We start from the raw sequence: 24656 nt of genomic DNA, 5'->3' as shown, positions 1-24656 counted from the left end.
CGCGCGGGCCCCGCCCCGGCCTGCTCCCCATTGGCCGGCGGGCCGGAGGTGCGAGGAGGCGGGGTCCGTCTCCGGCGGCTCGCGCCCGGGAAGGTCTGCCAGGGAGCGCGGGGTGCCGCGGGAGGGCGCGCGGGGACGCAGCGGGCGCCGAGGAGACGCAGCAGCGGCGGTAGCGGCGGCTCCTGGGCCCGGCCGCAGCCCCTGCCTACGGCCCTGCGTCCCTCCGCGGCCTGCAGCCTGCGGCGCCCGAGCTCCGAGGGCGCTTCCTAGGGCGCTGGGCCCGAGGCGGCCTAAACGGCGGGCCGGCCAGGCGCGGGGCGGCGGGCGCTGTGCTGCGGGCTGCGCTGGTCGGGGGCGGCGGGCCGCGGGCCGCGGCGCGGGCCCAGTGCCCGGCGCGTGCGGCCGGGAGTCGCTCTGGGGGGCGGGCGCGCGGGCGGCGGCCGGGGCTATGGCCCAGGTCGGCGGGAGCGCGCGGAGGAGGGCGCCGGCGCTGCTCGAGGCGGCCTGCGCGCGCTACCAGAGCCTGCACATCTGGGACGACGTGTTCGGCGAGTCCGGCCCGGACAGCGGCGGGAACCCCTTCTACAGCACGTCCGCCGCCTCGCGCTCCTCCTCGGCCGCCTCCTCTGAGGCCCAACACGAGCGCCCCGGCCCCCCGCTGCCTCCCGACGCCCCCGAAGCGCAGGAGTCCGACGAGGACGAGGCCAGCGGGGGTTGGAGTGCCACGCTGCGGGACCGCCCGCCCCCGCACTTCGTGGACACTGGCGGTAAGGCGCGGCCCGCGGGGGCGGGGGCGGCCTGGGGAGGCGTGAGCGCGGGGCTGGGAGAACTCCAGACGCTCTGCGGGCCGGCTGCTTGAGGGCGGCTTTTCGGTCAGCACACAGATGGGGCCCTGGCAGCGGGGATTTGAAGTGGGAGAATCAATCTGGTTGCGTGGTGGTGGTTGGTGGGGGCCGCTCTGACTTCCCCGCGGATGGAGAGGATGAGGCGGAGGCCCAGGTGGCACCCTGCCGCTGGCAAGGACCCAAGGGGGGGGGCTTCCCTCCCTTGCTGGGAGTGTCCAACCCAGTCACACCTGTGGGGTTGCTCGTTAGGGGTGCGTTTGAATTAGGTTCCTAAAGCCCGATGCAGCTTTTGTGTGTGTGTGTGTCTGTGTCTGTGTGTGTTTGTTGCGGGTGGGGGGATACGTAAATCGTTTTGTGTGGATGGCCCCAGAGCAGCGTTACCCAGGTGCCAGGGGTGGGGCAGCCAGCCTTTGGAGGGAGGCCTAGTGTGAGCCGGGATGTCTTCACTGGCTCGTGTTTTCTCCAGTGAATCTGACCAACATTGTCCATCCCTTTCAGGATCACTTGCTGAGAGCAGAGAAAAGTGAGAGGACCAGTTATCAGCGTTAAGCTGTCTGCTCTTGCTCCAGAAAGCACTTGTGTGTTCTGCTTACCGACACGGTCATGGTCAAGCCCCTGATATCTGGAGGTCGCAGGCCTACTGGCGGTTGTGGCTGCTTGAAATCCTCCTTTACTGCCTACTTTTTGGGAAGGTAATTCTGACATGTCTCTGCTTAGCCTGCAGAAGCTCTGCGGCCTCTGCCTTCTGGGAGAGGTGGAGACCAGCCAGCAGTCCCACCTGTCCCCTGATGCTTTCTGTTCCTTGCTCGACAGCCTACTGTGGCAGGCCCTTGTTTCTGCACACCATTTTCTTTTTTTTTTTTTTTTAAAATTCTGCACACCATTTTCTTGTGTTGAAGAGTGTGCAACCAGTGTTGTGGAGGACCAGGGAGTGGCCATACTGGACCCAATGCCGCTCTCCCTGTGGCTCTCCATGATTGTTGTTCAACCATAGGAGGGCAGGCCAAAGGGAACCCTGGCTGGTGCCTGCGCTTGGATCTGGACCTTGTGCCACAGCCTGCTAGTAGGCTGATTGGGTTGGCTGGACTCTCTCAGCAGGGAGTGGTCTGCAGACCTCCCACAGACAGGCTGCAGTGTGGACACCCTGAGCTACAGCTGGGCTCTAGGGTCTGAGTCAACTGTGCTGTGTTTTGGAATGGGTGAATTTAACATATTCTCATTTAGGCTTCAGTTCAGAGTTTGGGAATTTTGAAAGTCACATCACCCTGCATAATCCTTTTAAACCCCATACATTTCCCAGAATGTCATAAGGGTTTCTAGCCCCAGATGGCTGTTTTCCATTCAATTAGCTCTTTAAGAATTGTACGTACCCAGAGCTCTGGTTTGGCAGACTTGATGCTGTGAATGTTGTGATCCAGTTTTTGATCTTGGAACATGAGAGACATGTCCTCTTGTTTCCCTCCCTCTCTGGGGAAAATAGGGGAATCGTGTTAGCTTAAGCCTGGTTATGACTAAGAGCCATGAGTGTTGGTCTGAGAAGGATGAGCGCACCTAAATACCTTTTCAAGCAATATTATGTTTCTCAGTAACCTATACTTGGGAGAAATTCTGCATCAGAGCAATTTAGTCTAGCCACTGTGGCACTTAAATGGTCATGAAGTTCAGGATCATTTGTCATTTGTCATTTAGCATCAGGTTCAAATTCTGCTTTCTTTGGATGTGCACTGAGCTCACATCTGGACCTGAGAATCACAGGCAGGTGCTTTAACCAAAGACATTTAGTGGTTATTGGATGGTATTTATACCCAATTTTGTTTTCCGGTTTTTTGTGGAAGCTTGCTTTTAAAATCCAGCCCTAATGAAGAATTTCCTTTTCTTCTTGAAACAGTCTTTCCCTGTGGGAAATTCGGGGTGGTGACGGAAGGGTGATGTGGATGGTTTATTAAGCATGAGTTCAGATGGCCTGGAACAATGGGATATGATTTATGGGGCCTGGAAATAGATGCCGAGCAGAGAAAACCCTTGTGCCCCGTGGTGGGGGGGGGGAGAGATGGACGGGTTTGGTAAGAGTGAGAGCTGCACCCTGGCCAGTCTGAGAGCAGAGAGGCTCAGGCTCTGAGGTTTATTAAAGTGTCAAATATAACCCGACTTTAGGAAGGCAGCTTGGGCCTGTCTTCCATCTTTGTTCCCTGGTTCACTGACAGACATCAGTGGGCCGGTGGGGTAGGAAACGGTAGCAAACAGGATGGTGGCATTTGGATCTGAGATCAACCCTTGAATAGGAAAATCCGTAGCAGAAATGGCTCTTGCTGCTAGAAGCAGATGAGGAAAGCAAAGGACTTAGGGAACAGGTTTCATGCCTGCTTTCTGCTGCAAAAGCGTGTGTGTGTGTGTGTGTGTGTGTGTGTGTAGATAAATGAATGTGTATGTGTGCATAGGTGTCTTACACATAAATATGTATTGCTTGTGCTGGCTTGGGCTGGTTGGGGATTTTGGTTTTGGTTTTAAATTAGAGATCACAGGTGCTGTCTAGGAGTCCCGCTGATGCCCTAGACTCCCTGCGCCGGAGAGAGGCATCGGCACTGGGCACCCCTGAGCTTGGATCTGCATCTGGAGTGCAGTAGGGAGGTACCTGGTGCCCAGCCAAGGGGAGGAGGGCAGGGAGGCAGAGGTGTTTCTGTGGTTCAGGTTGAGACTAGTTCGCGAGCAGCTCTTCTACTCTTCCAGTCTTCCCAGATTCTTCCTTCTGTTCTGTCCACGCATTTAGCTTCCTGGATCAGGCGCTCCAGAAGTGCAGCCAGCAGATAGGAGTGGAGGTACCCTCTCCCTCTCCCCCTTCCCTCTCCTCCCTGGCTTCTGGTTGTGCCTGGAGATATGGGCCCCACTTGAGGTGATTTAAATACAAAGACCATGCTTGCCCTGCTGCGTCTTAAACCCTGTCTGAAGGGAGGGTCAGCCTGGAAGCTGAAGATGCGTGCTGGGACCCCAGGGTCCAGAACCTTCTCCTGATCAGACTTACAGCTCTCCCTCTAAAATAACCCCTTCAAGCTGTCAGCCTTACCTGCCCACTGTGTAAATAACTGACACAGCAGGCGGGCTCACTCCTTGGAAGCAGCACGAAATTCAGGACGTGCTGGTTTCCGGGCTTCTGCCCTTCTCATTTCCCATTCCGAGCAGTCTTGTGACTCCTTCCCTCTGAGGAGGCAAAGGAACAGGCAGATTCCCAGATGCTCAGGGGCCCCTCTGTGTTTGGCTTTGTCGGTGGTTCCTTTGCTGTGGCTGGCTGGATTCTGAGCTGTTTGCTTTTTCTCTTAGAGCCTGGACATCCTAAGAGTTTTTTTTTTTTTCTGTGTACCGTGTCAGCAACCCTCGGTAATCATTCAGCAGGGAGGTGTGACCTTGAGAAGCTGAAGACGACTGTAGGGCTTTGGAAATTAACATGGGTAAACGTTTTATCTTAGGGTTTGTTGTTGGTTTACTCAGCTTAAAGTCTTTTTTGACTGAGAAGTAAGAGGAGAAACATCTTAAAGGTAGAGTTAAATGTATATGCTCGTAATGGGTTTGTGAGCTGAGGTACCTGGGCCCTCCTCATTGGTGTCCACGGTGAGCCCCTGCTCCCAGCTTTAGCTCTGTATGGCATTCGGTGGCTCCGGGAGGAGCTGGGCATCTGGGCGAGCGACAGGGTACGCCTTATGCAGTGCTCCCTAATAGTCAGCCATGTGCCCCTACCACACAGAATTCAGAGAAGGGAGCTTCCTGGAGGGAGGTGGTGTTCAGGCTGTGGGCATGATGGTGACCACAACCAGCGGGTCCCGGTCATAGTGTTCCATTTCATAATCACGCCAAACCTTTGCGAGTACTCCGAGAGAGCCGCGATCACCTCCACTTCACAGAGAAACATGGTTTCGTCTGAGGCGATGAGATGACCTGGGGAAGTGGTAGCCTTCTCTCAAGGGAGACTTGGTTAATCAGGGAAGGCCGTGCCTTTTTAGTTTTTTTTTTTTTTTTTCTTTACAGCATCTGAAAACTTTTGCTTTCAGAAATACTTTTGTATTTTTACAGGGAATTGCTTGTAACTTTTTCTCAGGGCGTACGCAGTTCAGTGAGGTCTAATGCATGTATGGATTTGGATTTGTGTAACCAATCTGCACAGTCAGATAAGAGACAGGAAATCTGGAATGTTATTTCTATTTAATCTGTCTCAGCCACTGTGATGAGCGTGGATAGAGCGCTTCTGCAAGCAGCAGGGCTCTGAATCCATGGGGAATCTGGGGGTTGTGTGGGGTCTGGTACTCAGTTTTATTTTATTTATTTTATTTTTTTAAAGATTTTATTTATTTGACAGATAGAGATCACAAGTAGGCAGAGAGAGGACGAGGAAGCAGACTCCCTGCTGAGCAGAGAGCCCAATGCAGGGCTCCATCCGAGGACCCTGAGATCATGACCTGAGTCGAAGGCAGAGGCTTTAACGCCCCTGGTACTCAGTTTTAGAGTTGAAAACTCACCTTTATTTTTAAGAAGTGTGGTTGTGTATTTTTTCTTATTAATAAGTAATATATGTACATTTTAGGGAAAAAAATGATGAAATTTTAAGAAATCCCATAAACCCTCATGACCTTAGCTAATCATAGTTAATCATATTGAGTATATTCTTCATATATCTTAGGTGTCAGCTTGTTGGGTGACCTGCTCTTTAATTGTAATTAATATATTGTAGTCGTTTCCCATTTACATTTTTAAATGTCGATTTTAATGAGTCCGCGGTATCACACAGTTTCCTCTGGGTCAGTGTTGTTGCTGCCTCCCTCTTGTATTTGTTCTGCTGTGATAAATATTCTTGAAACCTAAGTCTGTGTGCACATCTGTAGCACAATCCTTAGCAGAAAATGACCGAAGCAGAATTAAATCAAGGACCCACTGTAAGGTTTTTGGTGTCTGTGGTGAAATAGGTCTCCAGAAACATATCTACAATGCTCCTGCCGGCTGTGCACCGAAATCCTTAGAAAGTCATGCTCGGAGGACCTGCTCCAGTGTGTGATTCCTGCCCGCTGGGGCTCTTAGAGGACCGTTGCCTTTGGTAAAGCTTTCTGAGGTGTAATACACACACACAGCACATGAGTCCTAGCATGCGGCACGCTGTGTGTAACTACTACCCAGATGAGGATCAGGAACGTTCTGAGCACACCAGAGGTTCCCTCCTGCTCCTTCCCAGTCAGTCACTCCCTGCCCCCTGCTTCTCTTCCATCACCAGCGATCAAGTTTGCCTGTTACCTTGCTCTGGTGGTTCGGTTCCTCAGGACATCTGTGGATTCCTTCTTGTTGTCGCGTATGTGGCATCTTCAATTTCGTTATCGTCTGTTGTCTTCCATCACGTAGGTACTGTAGTCAGTTATCCGTTCTCCTGTTAATGGTCTTTTACATGGTATCCAGTTTGGGGCTTCTGAGGATAAGCTGCTTCAGACATTCTTGTGATTTTGATGGACAGATACATTTCCCTTGAGCATGTAAACCTAGGAAAAGGTTTTCCAGGTCCTAGATTAGATGCGGGTCTCCCCTGTCGACCTCGTGGACTGGGTGATGTTTTGCTGAGGCCTGTCTTGTGCATGGCCAGATGTTGGCCACCTCCATTTGGCCTCTCCCCACCAAATGCCCAGTGGCGCCCTTTCCTCCAATTACATCAACCAAACGTTTCTCCAGGCATTGCCATATGTCCCCTGGGGAGCCAAATCACCTGCAGCTGAGAACAACTGCTTAATTGTTTTAAAATTTATTTAAAATTTATTTTTTGAAAAGATTTTATTTATTTATTTGAGAGGGAGGGGAGAAGCAGAAGGAGAGGGAGAAGCCAACTTCCTGTTGAGTAGGGATCCCGGTGCAGGCCTGGATCCCAGGACCTTAGGATCATGACCTGAGCCGAAGGCAGATGCTTCACCGACTGAACCCGCTGGTGCTCTGAGAACCCCTGCTTCAGTACATGCTGCCACACTGTGTTCCAGTTCATCCAGCTGCCAGCAATGTGCGGGACATGCCATGTGTTAATTCAGCAACATACTGAACCCTGCTGGGATAAAATGATGAGTGAGACCTGTCTCCTGGGGTCTAGCAGGAGAGACAAAGTAAAGACAAGGAGAAAGAGCCTCTGAGAAGCAGTGGGATCAACGTTAACAGGGATTTATATGGAATTCTGGGGAGGGTCACCTGGTCCAGCGGGGTTGGGGAGGAGGTGGCCCCCTGATCTGCTTCTGGAAGCAGAGATAATGATTACTCAGGTGAAGAGGAAGGAACAGGGCATCTCCAACCCGGGCAAAGGCCAGGAGGAGAGAGAAGGTATGCCACTCTTCCCAGGGGCGGACCCACCCTTTTCCTACCCTGAGCATCCCGACCCAAGGCCTTATATACGAAAATGTCCTGAAACGTGACATGATGTCCTTGTTACCACAGCACAAGTAGCTGTAGCTGGGATCCAAGGTCCCATGTTCAGGTGCAGATACAGATGTTTCCGGCATTTCCTGGCGCCCACAGGGAGGGGAATGTGGTTGGCTCGGTGAGATCTATGAACTTAGGATGGAATCTCTGGAGAAGCCCTGAGCTCTGCCCTCAAAAGAAGGAAGAGGGAAAGGGAAAAACTCAACTTCTGTTGGCGGAAAGAGGCACGGTATTGTCTCGGGGTGGGAGGGATGTCATACTAAAAGGATAAGAGGCTCTGAAAACACCCTGTAATGTGACGATGATGTTCCGTCCTGACTGGCACGTGGTGCAGAGAGCCCCTCTCCCCTTTTCGGGTTTCAGAAAAAACTTATTACAAAAGTAGGAACCCCGGGCAATAGTTAGCTGTGTGTTTAATAAGCCACTTTACTAAAAAGTTTAGAACTGCAAATCTTGACACTCTCACTGCGACAGACTCCCTCCTTGGCCAGGATATTGGAAACTTCATCTGCTTCCATTTCCAGCTTCTAGGCTCGTGGACACCCCCACCCAATCCCCATTTCTTCTGTGGAAGAGGAGCAATCTTTTACAAATATAGGCTAATCTGATGATTCCCTGCTTAAACCTTCATGTAGCTTCCGGCTGAAACCAAAGGGAATTCCAGAGTCCTTCGCAAGGCCTCCAATGCCGACAGCTGCTCCGCAGCCTTCCTTTCCAGTGTCCCCTTAGTCCCCTGTCCTGCTGTCTGCACATAATCTATTCATTTCCGCCTTCATGCCTATGGGGCCCATACCTGGAATGTTCTTCATGGCAGGCTCTGCTTGTTAGTTTGGTCTTGATTCAGATGTCACTGCCTTACCCCATCCCTCTTTGCTGCCACATTAGCAAATGTGTTTCCCTTGTGGGATGAGATGCTGGATGTCTTGGTCACAGTTAGGACACGGTGAATCCTCTCTGTTTGTTGAATAAAGGAACTAACAGAAGACCAGATGAACACACAGCTAGGTTGTTAAAAATGAGGATGGAATCAGCACCAATGGAGAAATGTCTGAACGTTTTCTACATCCCAAATAGTGGAAGAAAGGTTGGACCACTCTTGAGGGAACAGATTCCCTACTAGGAAGGCAGCGAAGCAAGTCTGGGATGTATTTTACAGGTTTTCTGTCCTGCATAGAAAACTAAACTTGGCCTCGGAGGAACTCTACAACCTTGGGCTTCTGCGGCCTGCCCACTTCCTAAGAGCTAGAGACCCCCAGACAGGAGCCTATTAGAAATCTGAAGGGAAGCCAGCTTCTTGTACCCTTTTATCTGTTTAACAAGTGCTTGTGTGTCCTGTGTTATGTGCAGATAGTGTTCTAAGAACTTCGTTGTTTTTTTTAAGATTTTATTTATATATTTGAGAGAGAGAGAGAGGGCAGGAAGTGAAGAGGGAGGGAGAGGGACATGCAGACTCCTCGCTGAGCAAGGAGCCTGACACGGCCCTATCCCAGGACCCTGAGATCGTGACCTGAGCTGAAGTCAGATGCTTACCCACTGAGCCACCCAGGTGCCTCTAAACACTTTGTAACGTGTGTGCTCCTCAAAACAATCTTGTGAGGTATTATTATCCTCATTTTTAATATAAGGAAACTGAGTCACCGATTGGTCAAGTGATCTTGGGTGAAAGAGTTCCTTTGACTAGGGCTCGAAGAAACCCCATCCTTACGGCGTGAATGTGGAACACAGTATATCTGGTCAGATCTGCTAGTTAATGGTATTTCCTTTGTGAGGGGCCCTTGAAGGCCAGTGTCATTCTCCAGATCTGTCTGACCTGCTGCCTCTCTTCCTGGTGGCGGCACCTCGTTACTCAGCACCCTTTGTAGTGAGACGGGGCTGCTGTCTGGATTCAGTGCGGTGGAAAATGAGCCTAAGGGTGGGCTCCACTCTCAGGCCTGGCCGCGGGAGGCCCCTGGGAGCCACACGTCAGGGATGTTGGGGGCAGGCAGGCAAAACAACCTCATATCGAAATCACCATTTGGAGAAAAGCTTCTCCCGCATCAGCCACAGCTCTCAGGGATTAAAGGCTTGTCGGCGAGAAATGAACTTCTTCCCCAGTTGGTTCTTGGTACGTTTGGTGGGGGGTGTTAGAGGAGCCGGGTTTGCAGACACAGACGCGGAAGAAAAGTGGATTCCTCGGGGGAAGTGGATTCAGAGCAGTAGGGCCCACGCGGCATTGCTGCATGGGGACTCCTGAGGGGCTACGAGGGAAGACAACCCAGAGGATAAAAATCGATTCCCTGTCTCCTTGCTGCGACATTCCCACGGTGATTTTGGGAGTGGCCAGGGAAGGGTGCCGGGAAGCCACGTGCATCCTGCGCTCTGGAGATGGGTGCTGAACCGCACGTCAGTGGTTTGAGGCTGTAGACGGTTTGGAAGGGGCTAGGGCGTCAGTTTATGGCTGGAAAGGACCTGAAGCAGGAGGCCTGGGCTGTGCGTGGGCTCCCCCTGTGACTTTGCACTAAGGGGCTCCTTCCCAGGGTTCTGAGGGACAGGAAAGATGTGCGGGGAAGCCCAGAGCTGCTGGCTCATTCTGGGGAGCTTTATCTTTCTTCCTTTAAACACATGATGGCTTTTGTGCTACTTAGGAGATTTTCAGACCTTTGCAGCAACCAGGAACCTTAAAGAGGGCAAACCCAGGGTACCTATATGAGGCAGGGGAAAGCAGGTGCTGTCTTTGAAGTTGGGAGTGGGAGGGCCCCAGAGCCCCCACCCCACCCCAGGGTGCTTCCACACCCCATCCCGCTCAGTTCCTCATACTCTAATGTGAAGGACCTTTGGCTGGGACCTGGGTCAGGAGGGAAGAGAGGCCTCTGAGAGGCACCCAGTCCTTTTCTGAGATGGTGAAGAGGACACTGATAAGTCAATGAGATTCTGGTGTGTCAAAGCCATCCAAAAGTGTCTATGGCAAAGTGATTAAAAATTGAATTATTTGGGGGCTTCCTGGGTGCCTCAGTTGGTTAAGCATCTGCCTTCGGTTCAGGTCATGGTCTCAGGGTCCTGGGATCGAGCCCCAAATCAGGCTTCCTGCTCAGTGGGAGAGTCTCCTTGTCCCTCTGCTTATGTGCTCTGTCTCAACAAATCACAATTTTTTTTTTTAAATTTTAAAGCTTTTTATTTTTTTGGATGTAACTGGAATGGGAGGACACCTGTTTCCTTCTTTAGGAAACTGTTACAAAAAGAAGATCATGGATTGGGAGAGAGGATGATTTTCTAGGAAGAAAAAAGGTAAATAAGTGTAATTGTCTAAAAGTGGTGACAGTCTTGCTTGTAGATGTTCCTCCTGCATTTTGGGAAGTTGGAGAATCCGTAATACTTTCAATTAAAGTTTTCCTGAGAATCCCCAGCTGACTTTGGGGGTGGGGGGCATTGTCCTTTGTGAAGATTTTGAGCTTCTGTGAGTGAGCAGACCTCCACTCCAGAGTGACATAAAAAGCAATCTGCACCTCCTTCCTGATTTGTCTGTAATGAAACTTGTTTTCCTCAGGTCCCAGCATTCGAGGCAGATAAATATGTTCCCTTTCGTTGGTTCTTACTCATACTTCAGCAAGATTTCCCATGTGCTTTCCTTGGCTGGCTGGGAAACTGGACCACAATTTATGGCATCTTAGGGGACAGGTGCGTAGAATTCCAGTGGGATCCCGGAACAGAACCTAATTGGAGATTAGAGACCATTGCGGTGCGAAGCTTTTCTTTGAGATCGAAAGAGGTGCATGTTATGCAAATATTAGCAAGTGTAAGTTCACACTGTCTATTGAAAATTTATAGACTCATTATGGTCATGAAGGCTGGAAGATAAGTAGATTTTGGGAAAGATGCAGGTAAATTCAGGGAGGTGGCAAATTACCCCAGGGAAAGTAGAATGGCTAAAGAGTATGGCCCAAACTTTTTTTTTTTTTAATTTCATTTATTTGCCTGAGATAGAGAGAGAGAGTACACACAAGCAGGCAGAGGCAGCGAGAGAAGCAGGCTTTCCGCTGAGCAAGGAGCCCAATGTGGGACTCGATTCGAGGACCTTGGAATCATGACCCGAGCCAAAGGCAGCAGCTTAACCAACTGAGCCACCAGGCGTCCCTGGCCCAAACTTTTTTTTTTTAAAGATTTTATTTATTTATTTGACAGAGAGAAATCACAAGTAGATGGAGAGGCAGGCAGAGAGAGAGAGAGAGGGAAGCAGGCTCCCTGCCGAGCAGAGGACCCGATCCCAGGACCCTGAGATCATGACCTGAGCCGAAGGCAGCGGCTTAACCCACTGAGCCACCCAGGCGCCCCCTGGCCCAAACTTTTTAAAAAGATTTTATTCACTTATTTGACACACAGAGAGCCAGAAAGCACAAGTTGGGGGAATGGCAGAGGGAGAAGGAGAAGCAGGCTCCCCGCTGAGCAGGGAGGCAAATGTGTGGGACTCCATCCCAGGACCCTGGGATCATGACCTGAGCTGAAGAAAGACACTTAACCGACTGAGCCACCCAGGCGCCCCCTGGCTCCAACTTCCAAAGATGGTGTATGAGATACCTTTGGTGGGAAGGAATGAAGATCAGCAACTGTCCTTGATTCTGCTTCTCAGGAAGGCATTGTGATGTGGTGCCCAGGACTTTGGAGACAGACACATGCTTGGTGCCCTCCGGCTCTGCCGCAAAAGCAACACCTTCCAGAGGGCAGCTGCAGGCACCGGGTGGTGTCACACAGGGTCAGACCCGGGAGGCACTCAGCCATGTCCCATTCCACCATCCTGCTGGGGTTAAAAAAATTACTTATATATAAAAAAAAAAAAGAACCAGAATAGTGGGAATGAATGAAAAATAAAAGTTTTCCTATGAAGTAGTGGTAGTTCTCTTGTACTACTTTTTTTCCTCTTTCTCTCTCTCTTTTTTTTTCTTTCTGGGTTTGTTTTCTGGGGAAGGGGCCTGCCATGTGGGTTTTCAGTCAATGATGTTTCCTGACAATGATGTTCCCTGACAATGATGTTCCCACCTCAAGGAGATGGGCTCTGAGGAAACTTTTTTTTTTTCAGGCTTTTGTTTACTGGCGGTTTTTTGTTTGTTCACTTTTTTTCTCACTTTGACCGCTTTTGATGGTTTTTGTAGTTTTAGAGGAAAACAAACCGCACCCTGATCTCCCTCTCAGAGAGAAGCCTCAGTCTGGCTGCAGAGCCCAAATAAGTTCCCCGTTGGCCACTGGCAGAGCAGGTTCCAAATCGCTGTCCCTGGGGATGGAGGATCTTTTGCTTGTACCCAAAAGCATGGCAGCAGCAGCTTTGGGCACCTCTAGACCGCTAGAGAGGTTCCAAGCAGCAATCGCACACTGAGATTTTCCTGCTGGCCCGGGCTGGGAGTGCCTGGTCTTTCTGGGTCTAAGAGCGCCCACCTTGCACGCACCAATTTCAGGGAAGGCAGAGGTTCGGGCGCGGGACTCAGGCTCTGAGAACGGGGCACAGGTCCGAGAGCACCAGGCTGGGCCTTCGCGCACCTCTCTGGGGCGAGAGTTTGGTGCAGGCTCTGAAACAAGGGCGTGTATCAAAGGGCACCGGCGGGGCCTTTATACCTCTCTCAGGGGAGTATCTCAGGCTCTATAGCAGGACTCTCGCATTCTGCCGCCTGGTGTGGCTCCCATCCCCTCACAGGAAACGGACCCCATGCATTCTCGGGTGTGCTGGCAGCTTAGGGACCAAGAGCTGGTTTCTCTGCCACACTCTGCCTCAGCGCCACGGGAGGCTGTCCTGGGACCGGGGACAGCCAAGAGTGCTCCAAGCCTGTGTGGACCCTAGGCCTGGGGATCCCAGCCCTGAATTCTTTCCTCTGCCCTTGATGACCCCAGAATAGATCAATTCAGCAACTGTCAATCCATGCCAGGCCAGGGAACAAACACAGCAGTACACAAGATCAACTCGCCTTGGTCCCAGGAGCCTGGATTCCCCAAGGAGGGCTTCACCTGGTCTCTGAAGGGGATTCTGGGGGTTCCAAGATGGCCATGGGTGGAGCCCACCAGGTAGAGAGGCCCCTGGAGAGTGTCCACTGGCGCTGAGCAGACGGAAGATCCCCTCAGGCCTTCCCTCGTGGCTCCACTGTGCCCTGGGGAGAGAAAAAGGCCAGCCACACCGCACCAGGGCCGCAGCTCGGCCGCCCAGGAGCGGCAGCGGGCCTAGCCTGGAGCTCAAGCAGTGGCAGGGAGCGGCAGGGAGGCCTGGACTGGGCGGGGGACTGGGGTCCTGGAGTCAGCAGAAGAGCAGCGGGAACCAGCAGGGGGCGCAGCCAGGCCCCTCACCGGACAGGACAGACAGGAGGCTGGGCGAGGGCGCGCGGGCCTGCAGAGGCCTGCACCGCTGTTTGCCGCCCCCCACCCGCCGCAGCGCGCCCGCACCTGCCTGCCCCGCCCACCGCCTTCTGCGGGCCCAGTGAACTCACTGCGCAAGTAGCGCCTCCCGGGGAGGCAGGGGTTCTGGGCTGGCGGGGCAGGGCGCGGGGGAGTGCATCGGTGCCCCGCTGACTCAGGTACTGAGGGGCTGGGGAGGGGGAGGGGCGCTAGGGAGAGAGGGAGGCTGTGTCCCTCCTGCCCGCTGCCACCTGCTGCTTTGTCCAAGGGAGCGGGAGGGGGCCCTGGCGGACAGGTTCCTGCTGGCCTGGTGCTCCTACGCCCCATAGCCCTTGCCCCACAGCCCTCGCTCCACTTCTCTGTATCCAGGGAACCCGTGGGGCCCTACTGACATCAAGGAGCCCAGCACCACTGGGCTTGTCTGATCCCTGGAGAGACGCCTGTGCTGACAGGCTTCTTTTCCAGAACTTGATGGAAAATTTTGTCCCTCAGAATTGCCGGGCTCCCCAACTCGAGAGGAGCTGGCTCTGCCCGCACAGCCTGGGCCCCACTGGGCCCCCTCCACCTCAACTGCCTTTTACCCAGGAGCCCCAGGATACCATTCCTTTCTGGCCCATGGACCCCTTCCCCCCACCCCCACACCTCTACTTTGGGCCTGCGACCACCCTGGGATCACTTCCATCTCCGGCCCCCTAGCCCACAGGTCCTTGTCCAAATCCAGGCCGGACCCCTGGCCCCTCTCACCTCTGGAGTCACTGAAACCCTTCCACTTGGGGGCCACTGGCATCTCCGATCCCAGACTCCCGGGACTCCCCTCCACCTTGGAGCTCCCTACCCTGTTTCCTCTAGGAACGGCTGTGACTAGAGCACCAAAACCCCACATTCTCAAGCCAGCTGTCTTCGGGCCAGGGACTCAGGTATCCTCAGGGACCCTCCTTTCCGGGGCACATACTCCTCTCTGTGCAGGAGAGACCAGAGAGAGCAGGCTTGGGGATCCTTCACTCCAGCTGGATGGAGGGGCAGAAGCTGGGGTGTGTGTGAGGGGGTGCTCACAGGTGGCCTCCCTGGGTAAGGAGCTTCCAGGAGGAAACTTCAGGGCGAGGCCAAGATGTGGAAGCCTCAGGAAGCACTGGCTGCACAGACTCCAGGCTCCTGGCTTGGGCAGTGGGCATTTAGTGGCCAGAGCCCTACAGGGCCAACCCCGTCCAAACCCACCCCACCCTGGCTGGCTTTTTTGTCTTGAATTTGCACAGCAACCTTTTCTCCAGTATGAAATTGAAAGCTTTGCTTTGGAAAGTTTTGTGTCCAGGAGGCTCCTGGGCATCCACTTGCTTTATTTCTGGAGGCTAGTTGAGGAGGGTGGAGTATTTGGGACCTTAACAGGAGGTCTCCTGATACTTCCTGACTTCCTTTTTTTTTTTTTTTAGGTTTATTTATTGAGAGAGAGAGATAAAGAGCACACCACAGAACACATGCAGGCACAGGTGAATGGGCCAGGTGAATGGACCTGTGCCCATACAAAGAGTCATATGCTCAACCAGCTGCAACCACCACCCCCCGTCCACCTTTTACAGATGGGTTACATCTACACACTGTTAGGTGCTTTGCCTGGACCCAGCTAGTCTTACAGCAGTCCTAGGACACCGCCTCTTGCCCAGTGTCTCTGGTCAGTACCAACCCATGCCTCAAGTGTAGGAATGACTTCTTCCTGACTCCTTTTTTTTTAAGATTTTTTATTTTATTTTATTTATTTGACAGAGAGAGATCACAAGTAGGCAGAGAGGCAGGCAGAGAGAGAGAGAGAGAGGAGGAAGCAGGCTCCCTGCTGAGCAGAGAGCCTGATTCGGGACTCGATCCCAGGACCCTGAGATCATGACCTGAGCCGAAGGCAGCGGCTTAACCCACTGAGCCACCCAGGCGCCCTTCCTGACCCCTTCTTAACTCCCTGTCCAGCCCGGGTTGCCCACCCCCCTCCAGGCTGTCCTAGTTGTATATATTGGATCTCTGTAGATTGTGGGCACCATCAGATCCTCACCTGTCGTGACCGGCGCAACAAATCAACCAGGAACATGAGGGTAAGAGGATGAAGAAAAGAACTCGAGAAGCAAAGAGATGGGGGGCAGGAGGAGCACTGAGGAGGATGTCCAGCAGTGCTAAGTTTATTCAAAGCATTAAGGCCATATATATAGTGACATTACATCTGTGTTTAGTTAAGCAACTACGGTTCCTCATGACGCCAAATGGCTGATGCCAGTACAAATACAGCAAACCTGAAAGTAATTTATGGGCTGTACTAAAGCAGCAAGGACCAGCAACGAACTTTTTAGCCCAACCGAATTGTTCTCATGTGTTTAGTAAGCGTGTGGGAAGTCACGTAGGCGAGCGTACAACACATAGCACAGACTCTTTCCCAGTGCTACTGAACTTTTCCCGTCCTAAACCTTTTGTTAGGTTATTTGGACTTTAAAGGAGGCACAAGTCAGGGTCTGGTTTGGTTCTCGTCTCAAGCCTTATTGCGGCCTCCCACACTCACCGAAATGAGAACATGGCTCAGGGTTATGGAGTGAATATACCCTTTAGGAAACATTAAAGGACGTAGCATAACTGGTCCGGGGTCACCCAGCCTGTGAGAGGCATGGGTGAGATTCAGACTGCACTGGGTCCCACAGCCATTTTCAGCTCACTTAGTGTCCAACCTGGTCCCAGAAGGTTCCTGCTCAGGACTTTGCTTTGTGCTGAGCTGGGCTTGCTTCCTGCCTGTGAAGCCATTTTCACAGTGTGTCCCCAGCCCACCCTCTCACATTGAGCATCAGTGCTGCCTTGGCTGGCCTCTGTTGATCGTGCCGTTCCTCTCCATCCCTCTGTCACCCCTCCGGCCCACTGTCCTACTGCCCTCTGTCCAGTGGGCCACGTTCTGAGTTTCTTGCCTGCACTTCCTCTTAACTGTGCTCTGTTGAAATCCTCTCTAACAGGAAGGACCTGCTTATCAGAGCAGCTTGATTTGGAATCCGTCTCCCCTGGAGGTCAGAGCTTCTGACCATCATGTCCCCAGCCTCAGCACTGGGGATGCCTGCCCAGCCTATTCTGGGTGCTCGTGGAGCTCTGGGATCTTGGAGAAGATTTGTCATAAAAATAAGCATTTATACATAATACGGAAGAGAAGATCTGAGGAAAATGAGTGGGTGTCATCTGGTAATGTTTGTGTTAGGATGGTTCTGAAATTTCTGGGCCCTGAGTTACCAAGAATCCTAGGTTGCCCAGCTGGAAGGACCTCAGATAGATCAGCTGGGCTCCTCACCTCATTTGACAGATAGGAAGTTGAGGCCCAGAGCTTAGTGCCACAGAGCAGGAGTGAGGAGAGATGTTAGTGACAGGAAGAAACCATAGGGTAAGCACAAAGTGGCTGAGCCTGGGCTTTGTTTATGCAAATGAGTTGCTAAAACAGTGGGCCTGAGGCTGCTGACTCTATCTAGTGGCCAGCAAGAAGTAACACCAGCCCACACCTTCTGAGGTTTAATTCATGCCAGGAATGATTCTCAGTGTTTTATTTGTGGGCACCTGGGTGGCTCAGTTGTTCAGCTGAGGTTATGCTCCCAGGGTGCTGGGATCTAATACTCACCAGGCTTCCTGCTCAGTGGGAAGCCTGCTTCTCCCTTTCACACTCCCCCTGTGTGTGTTCCCTCTCACCCTGTCTCTCTCTCTCTGTCAAATAAATAATAAAATCTTAAAACAAGAACAACAACACCAAAATGCTTTATTTGCCTTAGGAGATAGGGTCTGTTATGGCTACCATTTTAATGCATGGAAATATGGGCACAGGGGAGCTAAAAGAGTCCAAGGTCACACAGCTTGCAAGTGGAGGAGCCAAGATTTGAACCCTTGGCAGCCTGCCTCCAGAACCTATATTATTTTTTCCCCTTGTGTATGTCATTTTTAAAAACCTTTCCCTGAATTCTAACAGAGATGTGTAAACATTGTTAAGCATGTAGTTTATTGATCATCACAAAGCTTAGGTTCTGAAGCATTGCAGCAAGCTGGGGTGGGCTTTGATGTCAGACCTAATTGGAATCCAGTTTCTGGTGCTGCATGACCTTAGGTGACTTACTCAGCCTCAGTTTCTGCACTGAGTTTGGCAGCCTTGTGATGAGTAGATCGTGTGACAGTGCCTAGCGGGTTTGGTGCCTGGCGAGTGTTTAATAAATGATTTTATCTTCTTAATAATGAAGATTCTAAGTTGTGTTGGTTTTGTTAAGCAGTCCGAATACCTTCCTCATCGGTCAGTTGCCTGTCAGTCGCCTTGTAGGTACTTGTGATGAGTCACTCTGGTAAGTCACTATATATAGCTGAAACATTTGGGGGTAGGGGGGGACACCCCCCTGCCCCCACTGCCCCTGCATTGAAAGTCTGTAATTTAAAATGTTCCACCTGTGCCTGTTTGTTTTTTTTTTAAACATAATCACTTTGGGACAGTGAAAGTTATATGTCTTCTCCTTAGGGTTGTGACGGAGCCTTTGGGAACCTGCAACAGCTTACTTCCAGTTTCTGTCTGGCATGCTGATGGGCCAGAACTTATTTTAATAACATTCCATCACATTCCAGGCACCTGGAAGGAGGAATATGTTGAACTTCTCAGAAATTATTTTTTGGAACTGTTTTTATCCTGAGGAATAACCCATTTAAAAATTGAATGACCTTTATGGTTGACTTTTCCACTCTACATAATGCAAACTGAAAAACTCGTTGTTTTCAGCTGCTTCTGCAGCAGTGGGAAGAGCAAGCCTGTGGGAGTCCTCCCCCGGTTGGCCCCAGCACAGAGCTGCATCATTCTACACACCCCTCATGCCTTGTCTCCTTGTCTGTGAGGTGGTAATGATGGTGCAGGGAGCTCCAGGGGTTGTCGTGAAGGTTACAGAGATGGGGGGTGTAAACTTTGAACAGTGTGCCCCACATAAAATGCAGATCTGGTGAGCACAGGCAGATGCTCACATTGATTGTTGATGCCAAGGCACTGGAGTTCCACAACAGCCTATGCCTTTCTTTCCTGGGTCCTTTTTGTCTCAGCCACCACCCTAGAGAAAGTGACTCAGCAAGGCTGGTGCTTGTGGAGCCCTCTACAAAGCCAGCTAATTCACACGGGCGATGCCCTGGAGATAAGGGGGTTTTCCTGGGTGGTAGGACCCCATTTCAGAGGCTTAACTAGCCGGTTTCTCCTAACTGGTCCTGTCCTCCAGGGTCAAGATGAAGGCCTGCCAGGAGCCTGGTGGTCTCACCAGAGTTTTCCACTGGAAGCATGAAGGACCCCATGGGGCCTCGTGCAGAATGACATGGGTGTTGGAGGGAGAACAGGGGGGACATCGCCTGTACCATCATGGGCAGGTCACTATATCTGGCTCACGCCGGCTTTCTTCCCATCTGGGAAATGGCAGAAGACCATGCTTTTTCACAGGAGGGATGAGGGTTTAGGGAGGTATTTGATGACTGTGTTGGGGCTGCATGAGTAACAGAGTTGACGGAGGGGCCTTGGAGTCACAGACTTGGGTTCAGGCCCCTGATGCTGCCACATAAAAGTGGATTGCTTGGGTAAGCCATGGACCTCAGTGTCCCCCTCTGTGCACTGGGGATAATACCTAGCATGTAGGTCTGTGAGGGGTACAAAATAGAAGGCCATATTAGGAGCTTAGAGAAGAGCCTGGTATTCACTAGATTGTAGTTTTATGGTGATACTCTGGCATCACTGGTGTTGCAGACCTGGTCCTATCCTCTGGAAGCTTTGGCTGTGTGACAGATGGCTTATGAGGCCGTGGCTGACAGAAAGAAGCGGCGTCTGTCTTTTCTTAAGATTAAGGGTACAGAGGGGTGCCTGGTGGCTCAGTCGTTGAAGCATCCAACTCTTGGTTTCAGCTAAGGTCATGATCTCAGGGTGGTGGGATTGAGCCCTGAGGTGTGCTCTGCTCTCAGTGTAGAATCTGCTGGAGGTTCTATCTCCCTGTATTTGTGTGTGTGTGCTCTCTCTGTATCTCTGTCTCTGTCACTCTCTCCCTAAAATAAATGAATCTGTAAAAATAAATAAATACATACATGCATAAGTTAATTAATTATGGGTACAGAAATCAGTGATGGAGCTGGGCTGATGGAACGCTTGGCAGCAAAGACAGGTGCACCCTGCTTGAAGGCTCGGGGGTAGCTGCGGTGTCACCAGTGGTGATGGGGGTGTGAGGAAGTTGCCTCATGCAGCATCCAGAGGGGAACTTAGATGGGGGGGTTCCAGGGAGTAAATGCCCATGGGTAGGAAGCATCTTCAGATGAATGTCAGAGGGTGTCCTCATGGATGGGGAGGCACCCTTTCTCCCTGAAGCTTCCCACGAGTGGAGGTGTGCCTGCTGGGGACATAACTAAATCATTGGGGTTTAGCCTCCTAAGCTGTTAATTTATGAAGATGTGGCCAAGATCTTGTCTCACTGCTTTTTAAAGAGAAGTAAATTAAACTGTTGTTTGGGATGGTGTTGTCTTCCAAAGGCTCATTCAGAGTCAGTGGCAGAGCTGCTGTGGGCTTTCCAACTTGTCTTGAAAGCCTGGTCCAGGCAAGGGTGAGGGATATTCCCATCTCTTGGGGTCTCTTGCCCTCTCTGTTTATGGCAGAACGTGGTTTTGTGAGTGGTAAATGAACAGGCATCCTGTGCAGATCCTTCAGCTCTTCGTGTGGCTGCAGTAGAGGAAATTCCCATTCACTGGGCACAGACTGTGGCTGGACGGGCGGTGTGGCCCGCTCTCACCGAGCATTCTCCTTTCACGTAATCCCCGACCAGATATGAATTTTGTGGTGTTGCCACTTTCCTGCTGGCCAGGAGGGAAGTTGAGGCCCAGGAAAGTTACACTTTCTCACTGTGGTAAGTGGCAGAGCCATGTCAGCCGGTCCAGGCCCTGGCTTTCAGGTCTGTTTGCTGTGAGCATTTCCTCTTGTGTTTCCAGCTTTTGGCCTGTTTGACCTATCAAACTATTGATGGTGTATTGATAATTCTAATAATCTCGACATTGTGAGAGATTAGCTCTTCACGTTGTGCTAGAAATTTTTCTTGCTGTATTTTTCTTTTAATTTAAAAAAAAAGTCAAATTCCCACGTTTCTGCCCATATGAATCTCCCTGAGTCTCCCTGTTGTGAAGTCGTTGGGTTTGGGGATTTCTAAGGCAGGGGCCCTGACATAGTTGGTGGTGGCTTTGCCTGGAGGAGCCCATGGCTCAGGACTTAGAGTGGGGACTGGAGCAGTGTGAACTGTGGCCTGAAAATGTGTTCATGTGTGCTGAGGTGGTGCCCAGATTCTTTTGGAGGATGAACTGAGGTTTTGATCAGTAGGTTAGAGAAACACTTGATGGAATAACACTGATAATTTTGTTTTTGTATTCAATCCTAATTTTGTGTTTTTGTTTTCGTGCAGTGCAGTGTGCTCTATGTTCTAAGAAAAAATTGGCAATCAATTCATACAGTATCATGATTTAATAATCCTTCCTCACTGACCGGGTCATATTTCAGGTTTTTATATGTAGTTTTTATATCTGTAGTTGTGTTTCTGAATTCTGCATTTTGATTCATTCCTTCATTTTTAAATTTCTTATTTTAAAGATTTTATTTATTTGAGAGAGAGAGAGAATGAGCTAGGAGCAGGGGCAGAGGGAGAAGGAAAGGGAGACTCCTCACTGAGCAGGGAGCCTGATGTGGGTCTCAGATCCCAGGTCTCTGAGATCAGGACCTGACCCAAAGGCAGATGCTTAACAGACTGAGCTACCCACGTGCCGCCACAATCCTTCATATTTTTATTTTTACTCCAGTGCTGCACTGTTTGGCTGGTTGCTTCAGTTTCTGGGAGGGAGGGAGATAGCCCCCTCCCCTGTTCTAACAAGTTTGCTTTTGCTGCATTGACTGGAGAAGGGCCAGGCTTCCTGAAGATGAGTAGGATGATTCAGTGACACCCAAAAGGCAGTGGCTATCATTGTTCCCACTGTGCTTCAACAACTTCACCCACTGACTCTTTGATGATGGCAGCCACCAGCAAATCTTCTGCAGAGGACTGCTGCCTTGGGATGCTTTTCTTGTGGTGCTGGACTTCATTCCCCCTGGCAGCCAGTACAGCTAGGATTAGAACCTAGGAAAAGTCCCATTAGAACCCAAGAAAGTGGGGTGCCTGGGTGGCTTAATCGATTGTCTGCCTTTGGCTCAGTTCATGGTCTTAGGGTCCTGAGATCAAACCCTGCACTAGTGTCCGTGCTGGCTGTGGAGCCTACTTAAAATCAAACAATCAGAAATCAGCCCAAGAAAGTACCCTCCTTTGTGTTGTTCTATACTGTGGATCAGATTTTATTTTTCTTTTCTTTTTTTCTTTCTTCTTTCTTTTTAAAGATTATTTATTTGTCAGTGAGAGAGCACAAGCAGGGGGAGCAACAGGCAGAGGGAGAGGCAGGCTTCTGGTTGGGTAAGGGGTCTGATGCCGGACTTGATCCCAGGACCCTGTGATCATGACCTGAGTCATATTAGGCTGCTGCCTAACAGACTGAGCCAACCAGGCATCCCCCAGGATCAGACTTCAATAACCCTACCAGATTTCTTTAGCTTTGACATTTTAAAGGACAATGAAAGCTAGCTAAACCTACACCAGAATTCTGCATCTGCTGGGGCTGTGCTGTCTGGGCCTATGTGCCTCCTGTTCTTCTAACCCCATCAATTCCACCCATGTTTTAGCCAGAGAACTGTAGGCAGGTGTGGGTGTGTCACTGAAAGCTTTGACTCATCATTCATATCTTTATTGTAAGCTTATAATCTTTATTTTTTTCTTTTTTTGGGTAAGATTTTATCGCTCTGTTTGTTTATGAGAATGAATGGGGAGCAGAGGCAGAGGGAGAAGCAGACTCCCTGCTGAGCAGGAAGTCTGACATAGAGCACGATCCCAGGATTTTTTATGACCTGAGCCCAATGCAGATGCTTAACCGACAGAGCCACCTAGGCGCCTCTTTATTTTTCCTTTATTAATTATCTGCCTTTCTGAGGCAGCGTTCTACCTGGGTTTTCATAACTCTTCCACTAGTGTGGCCTATTTTGAGGTAATTCCTATACATTTTGGCTATGCTGCTAAATGATGCTATGATCTTGACTCTTTTTTTTTTTTAACCTCTCTGAGCCTTGGTTTCCTCTGTGCTGATGGGGATAATATACCCTCTCTTGCAGATGTGTGGAGGGCCATGGCTGACTTGGATGCAGTTGGAGTCATCTCACGGCACATGGAATACACAATTTATCTTGCTTCCTGTCTTGATAACGACATCTTGGTTTTCATGCTGTCTTAGAACAAGTAGAACTTGAATTACATGTAAGTTGTGAATTCACGTACTTTTGACAGAGGTGTTATTTTAGTTTAGTTTATTTTCGTTTAGTTTAAAGCAGACTCCACACCCAGTGCAGAGCCCAGTGTGGAACTCAAACTCACCACCTTGAGATCAAGACCCGAGCTGAGATCAAGAGATGGCCGCTCAACCAGCCTAGTCACCCAGGCATCCCTTCTGTTTATCATTTTTCAAAAAATGTGACAAGTAACACTTTTTCTGCCTGGACCTGTCCTCACACCTGCTATGCTGGCCTGGGGGCCAGACATGTAACTGGTGTGGTGCTGGTGATGATGAGCAAGACAATTGTTAAGTCTTTTTACCCTAATTGCTGTTGTCCTATTATTTCCTTTTTTTTTTTTTAAGATTTTATTTTATATCGTGGTGATATATACAAAAACTGTTGCTTCTGGTCCTGCATTAAAACTTGAATATGCAGGGCATTTTTCAAGGATTCGTCACTGGAGATACAGTATTTCTTTTTCTCTGTCTGACTTATTTTGCTTAGCACAATGCCCTCTAGGTACATCCATACTGTTGTAAATATCAGGATCTCATCCTTTTTGATGGCTGAGTAATATACCATTGTGTGTATGTACTACTTTGTCTTCTGTTGCTGGACACTTGGGCTGCTTCCATACCTTGGCTATAGAAAAAAAAATGCTGCAGTAGGCTTAGGGGTGCCTATGTGCTTTCAGAATGTTGAGTCTGATGTATCAACTGCCACAACAGTCGTGGCAACTCAGGAAGGGAGCCGGGTCCAGGAGGTAAGAGGAGGAGTGCAGCTTTAGGCAATCTGAGTTGAGGTGTCTGTGGGACCCGCAGGTGTAGGTTCTGGTTGGACAGTCAAAATGTAGGGATGGGTGCTTGGGGGAAGAGAGATGCAATCATGCTGTTGCCAAGGGATATATTCCTTGGAGAGAGAGTGACAGTTAAGGATTTAGGGTAATTCCTTCTTTTCTTGGGCAGATAAAGGGGAAGAATAAAGGAGTAGTGGATGGAAGGGGAAGGACGTGGCTTTGATGCCAGGAAGGCATTTTTGCACAGATGTCTAGAGAAGAGAGATTTCAAGGAATGAAATGTCAGCAATGTTTGATGATGTGAAAAGTTGCAAAGCAGCTTGATTAGGGGGTGGGGGTAGATCGAGGAGGTTGTCACTGAGTACTGAAAGAAAATGGGAGGTGAGTAGTGGAGTCCTAAGCCAGACAGATAGAGTGACTGGGCGTGAGACCATGGAGGTCACACACAAGAATAGCCTTTTAGAAAGTTTGATGGTAAAGACACGGACGATCATAACTCCAGACATAGCTTGGACAAGGGTGGGTTTTACAGGTTGTGTTTACCTATTTGCAGGTTGACTGAAGGGAGATGACAGATGGTGCATGCTGCTGGGTGTTGTGGGTTGAGATGGGATCAGGTATACAGAAAAGCACACAGAGAGGAGTGTATGGATGCCCTGACTGCTTCTGTAGAACACGAGGCCAACATTAGGCATGGAGGGAATGGAACGTGGCTCAAGGAGATGTGCAGTCTCAGATACAGACCACATGGCTCAGAGTCTTACAGGGCTCTCCTTGCCTCTGCGTGGCCCTTCTCACAGGGTTTAAGTTTTGAACAGTCCTTTTGTTGCTCTGGGTTTGGGGTGTGACTGGAGAGACAAATCAGAGA

At 50.5% G+C, this 24656-nt stretch overlaps 2 protein-coding genes across 2 annotated transcripts in view; both read left to right on the top strand.

The window, feature by feature from the left end:
- The window catches only part of LOC309855346 (conserved oligomeric Golgi complex subunit 2-like), a 175154-nt gene that overhangs the window by 58074 nt on the left and 92424 nt on the right, over positions 1-24656 (top strand). The window lies entirely within an intron of this gene.
- On the top strand, positions 384-22967 carry LOC309855347 (piggyBac transposable element-derived protein 5-like). The gene is made up of 2 exons (XM_082715532.1): positions 384-767; positions 22834-22967. The coding sequence occupies exons 1-2, from the start codon at positions 449-451 to the stop codon at positions 22950-22952; spliced, it is 438 nt and encodes a 145-aa protein (XP_082571658.1). The 5' UTR covers positions 384-448; the 3' UTR covers positions 22953-22967.

Source organism: Mustela nivalis, assembly GCF_964662115.1.
Source record: "Mustela nivalis genome assembly, chromosome: 20".
Classification (NCBI taxonomy): Eukaryota; Metazoa; Chordata; class Mammalia; order Carnivora; family Mustelidae; genus Mustela; species Mustela nivalis.
This window is presented reverse-complemented; position numbering and strand designations above follow the sequence as displayed.

Excerpts from the sequence above, each read along its gene's own strand:
- LOC309855347 (XM_082715532.1), top strand. The coding sequence starts at position 449 with ATGGCCCAGGTCGGCGGGAGCGCGCGGAGGAGGGCGCCGGCGCTGCTC. Across the intron at positions 768-22,833 it reads GCACTTCGTGGACACTGGCG|ATGTGTGGAGGGCCATGGCT; the intron begins GTAAGGCGCGGC and ends CCTCTCTTGCAG.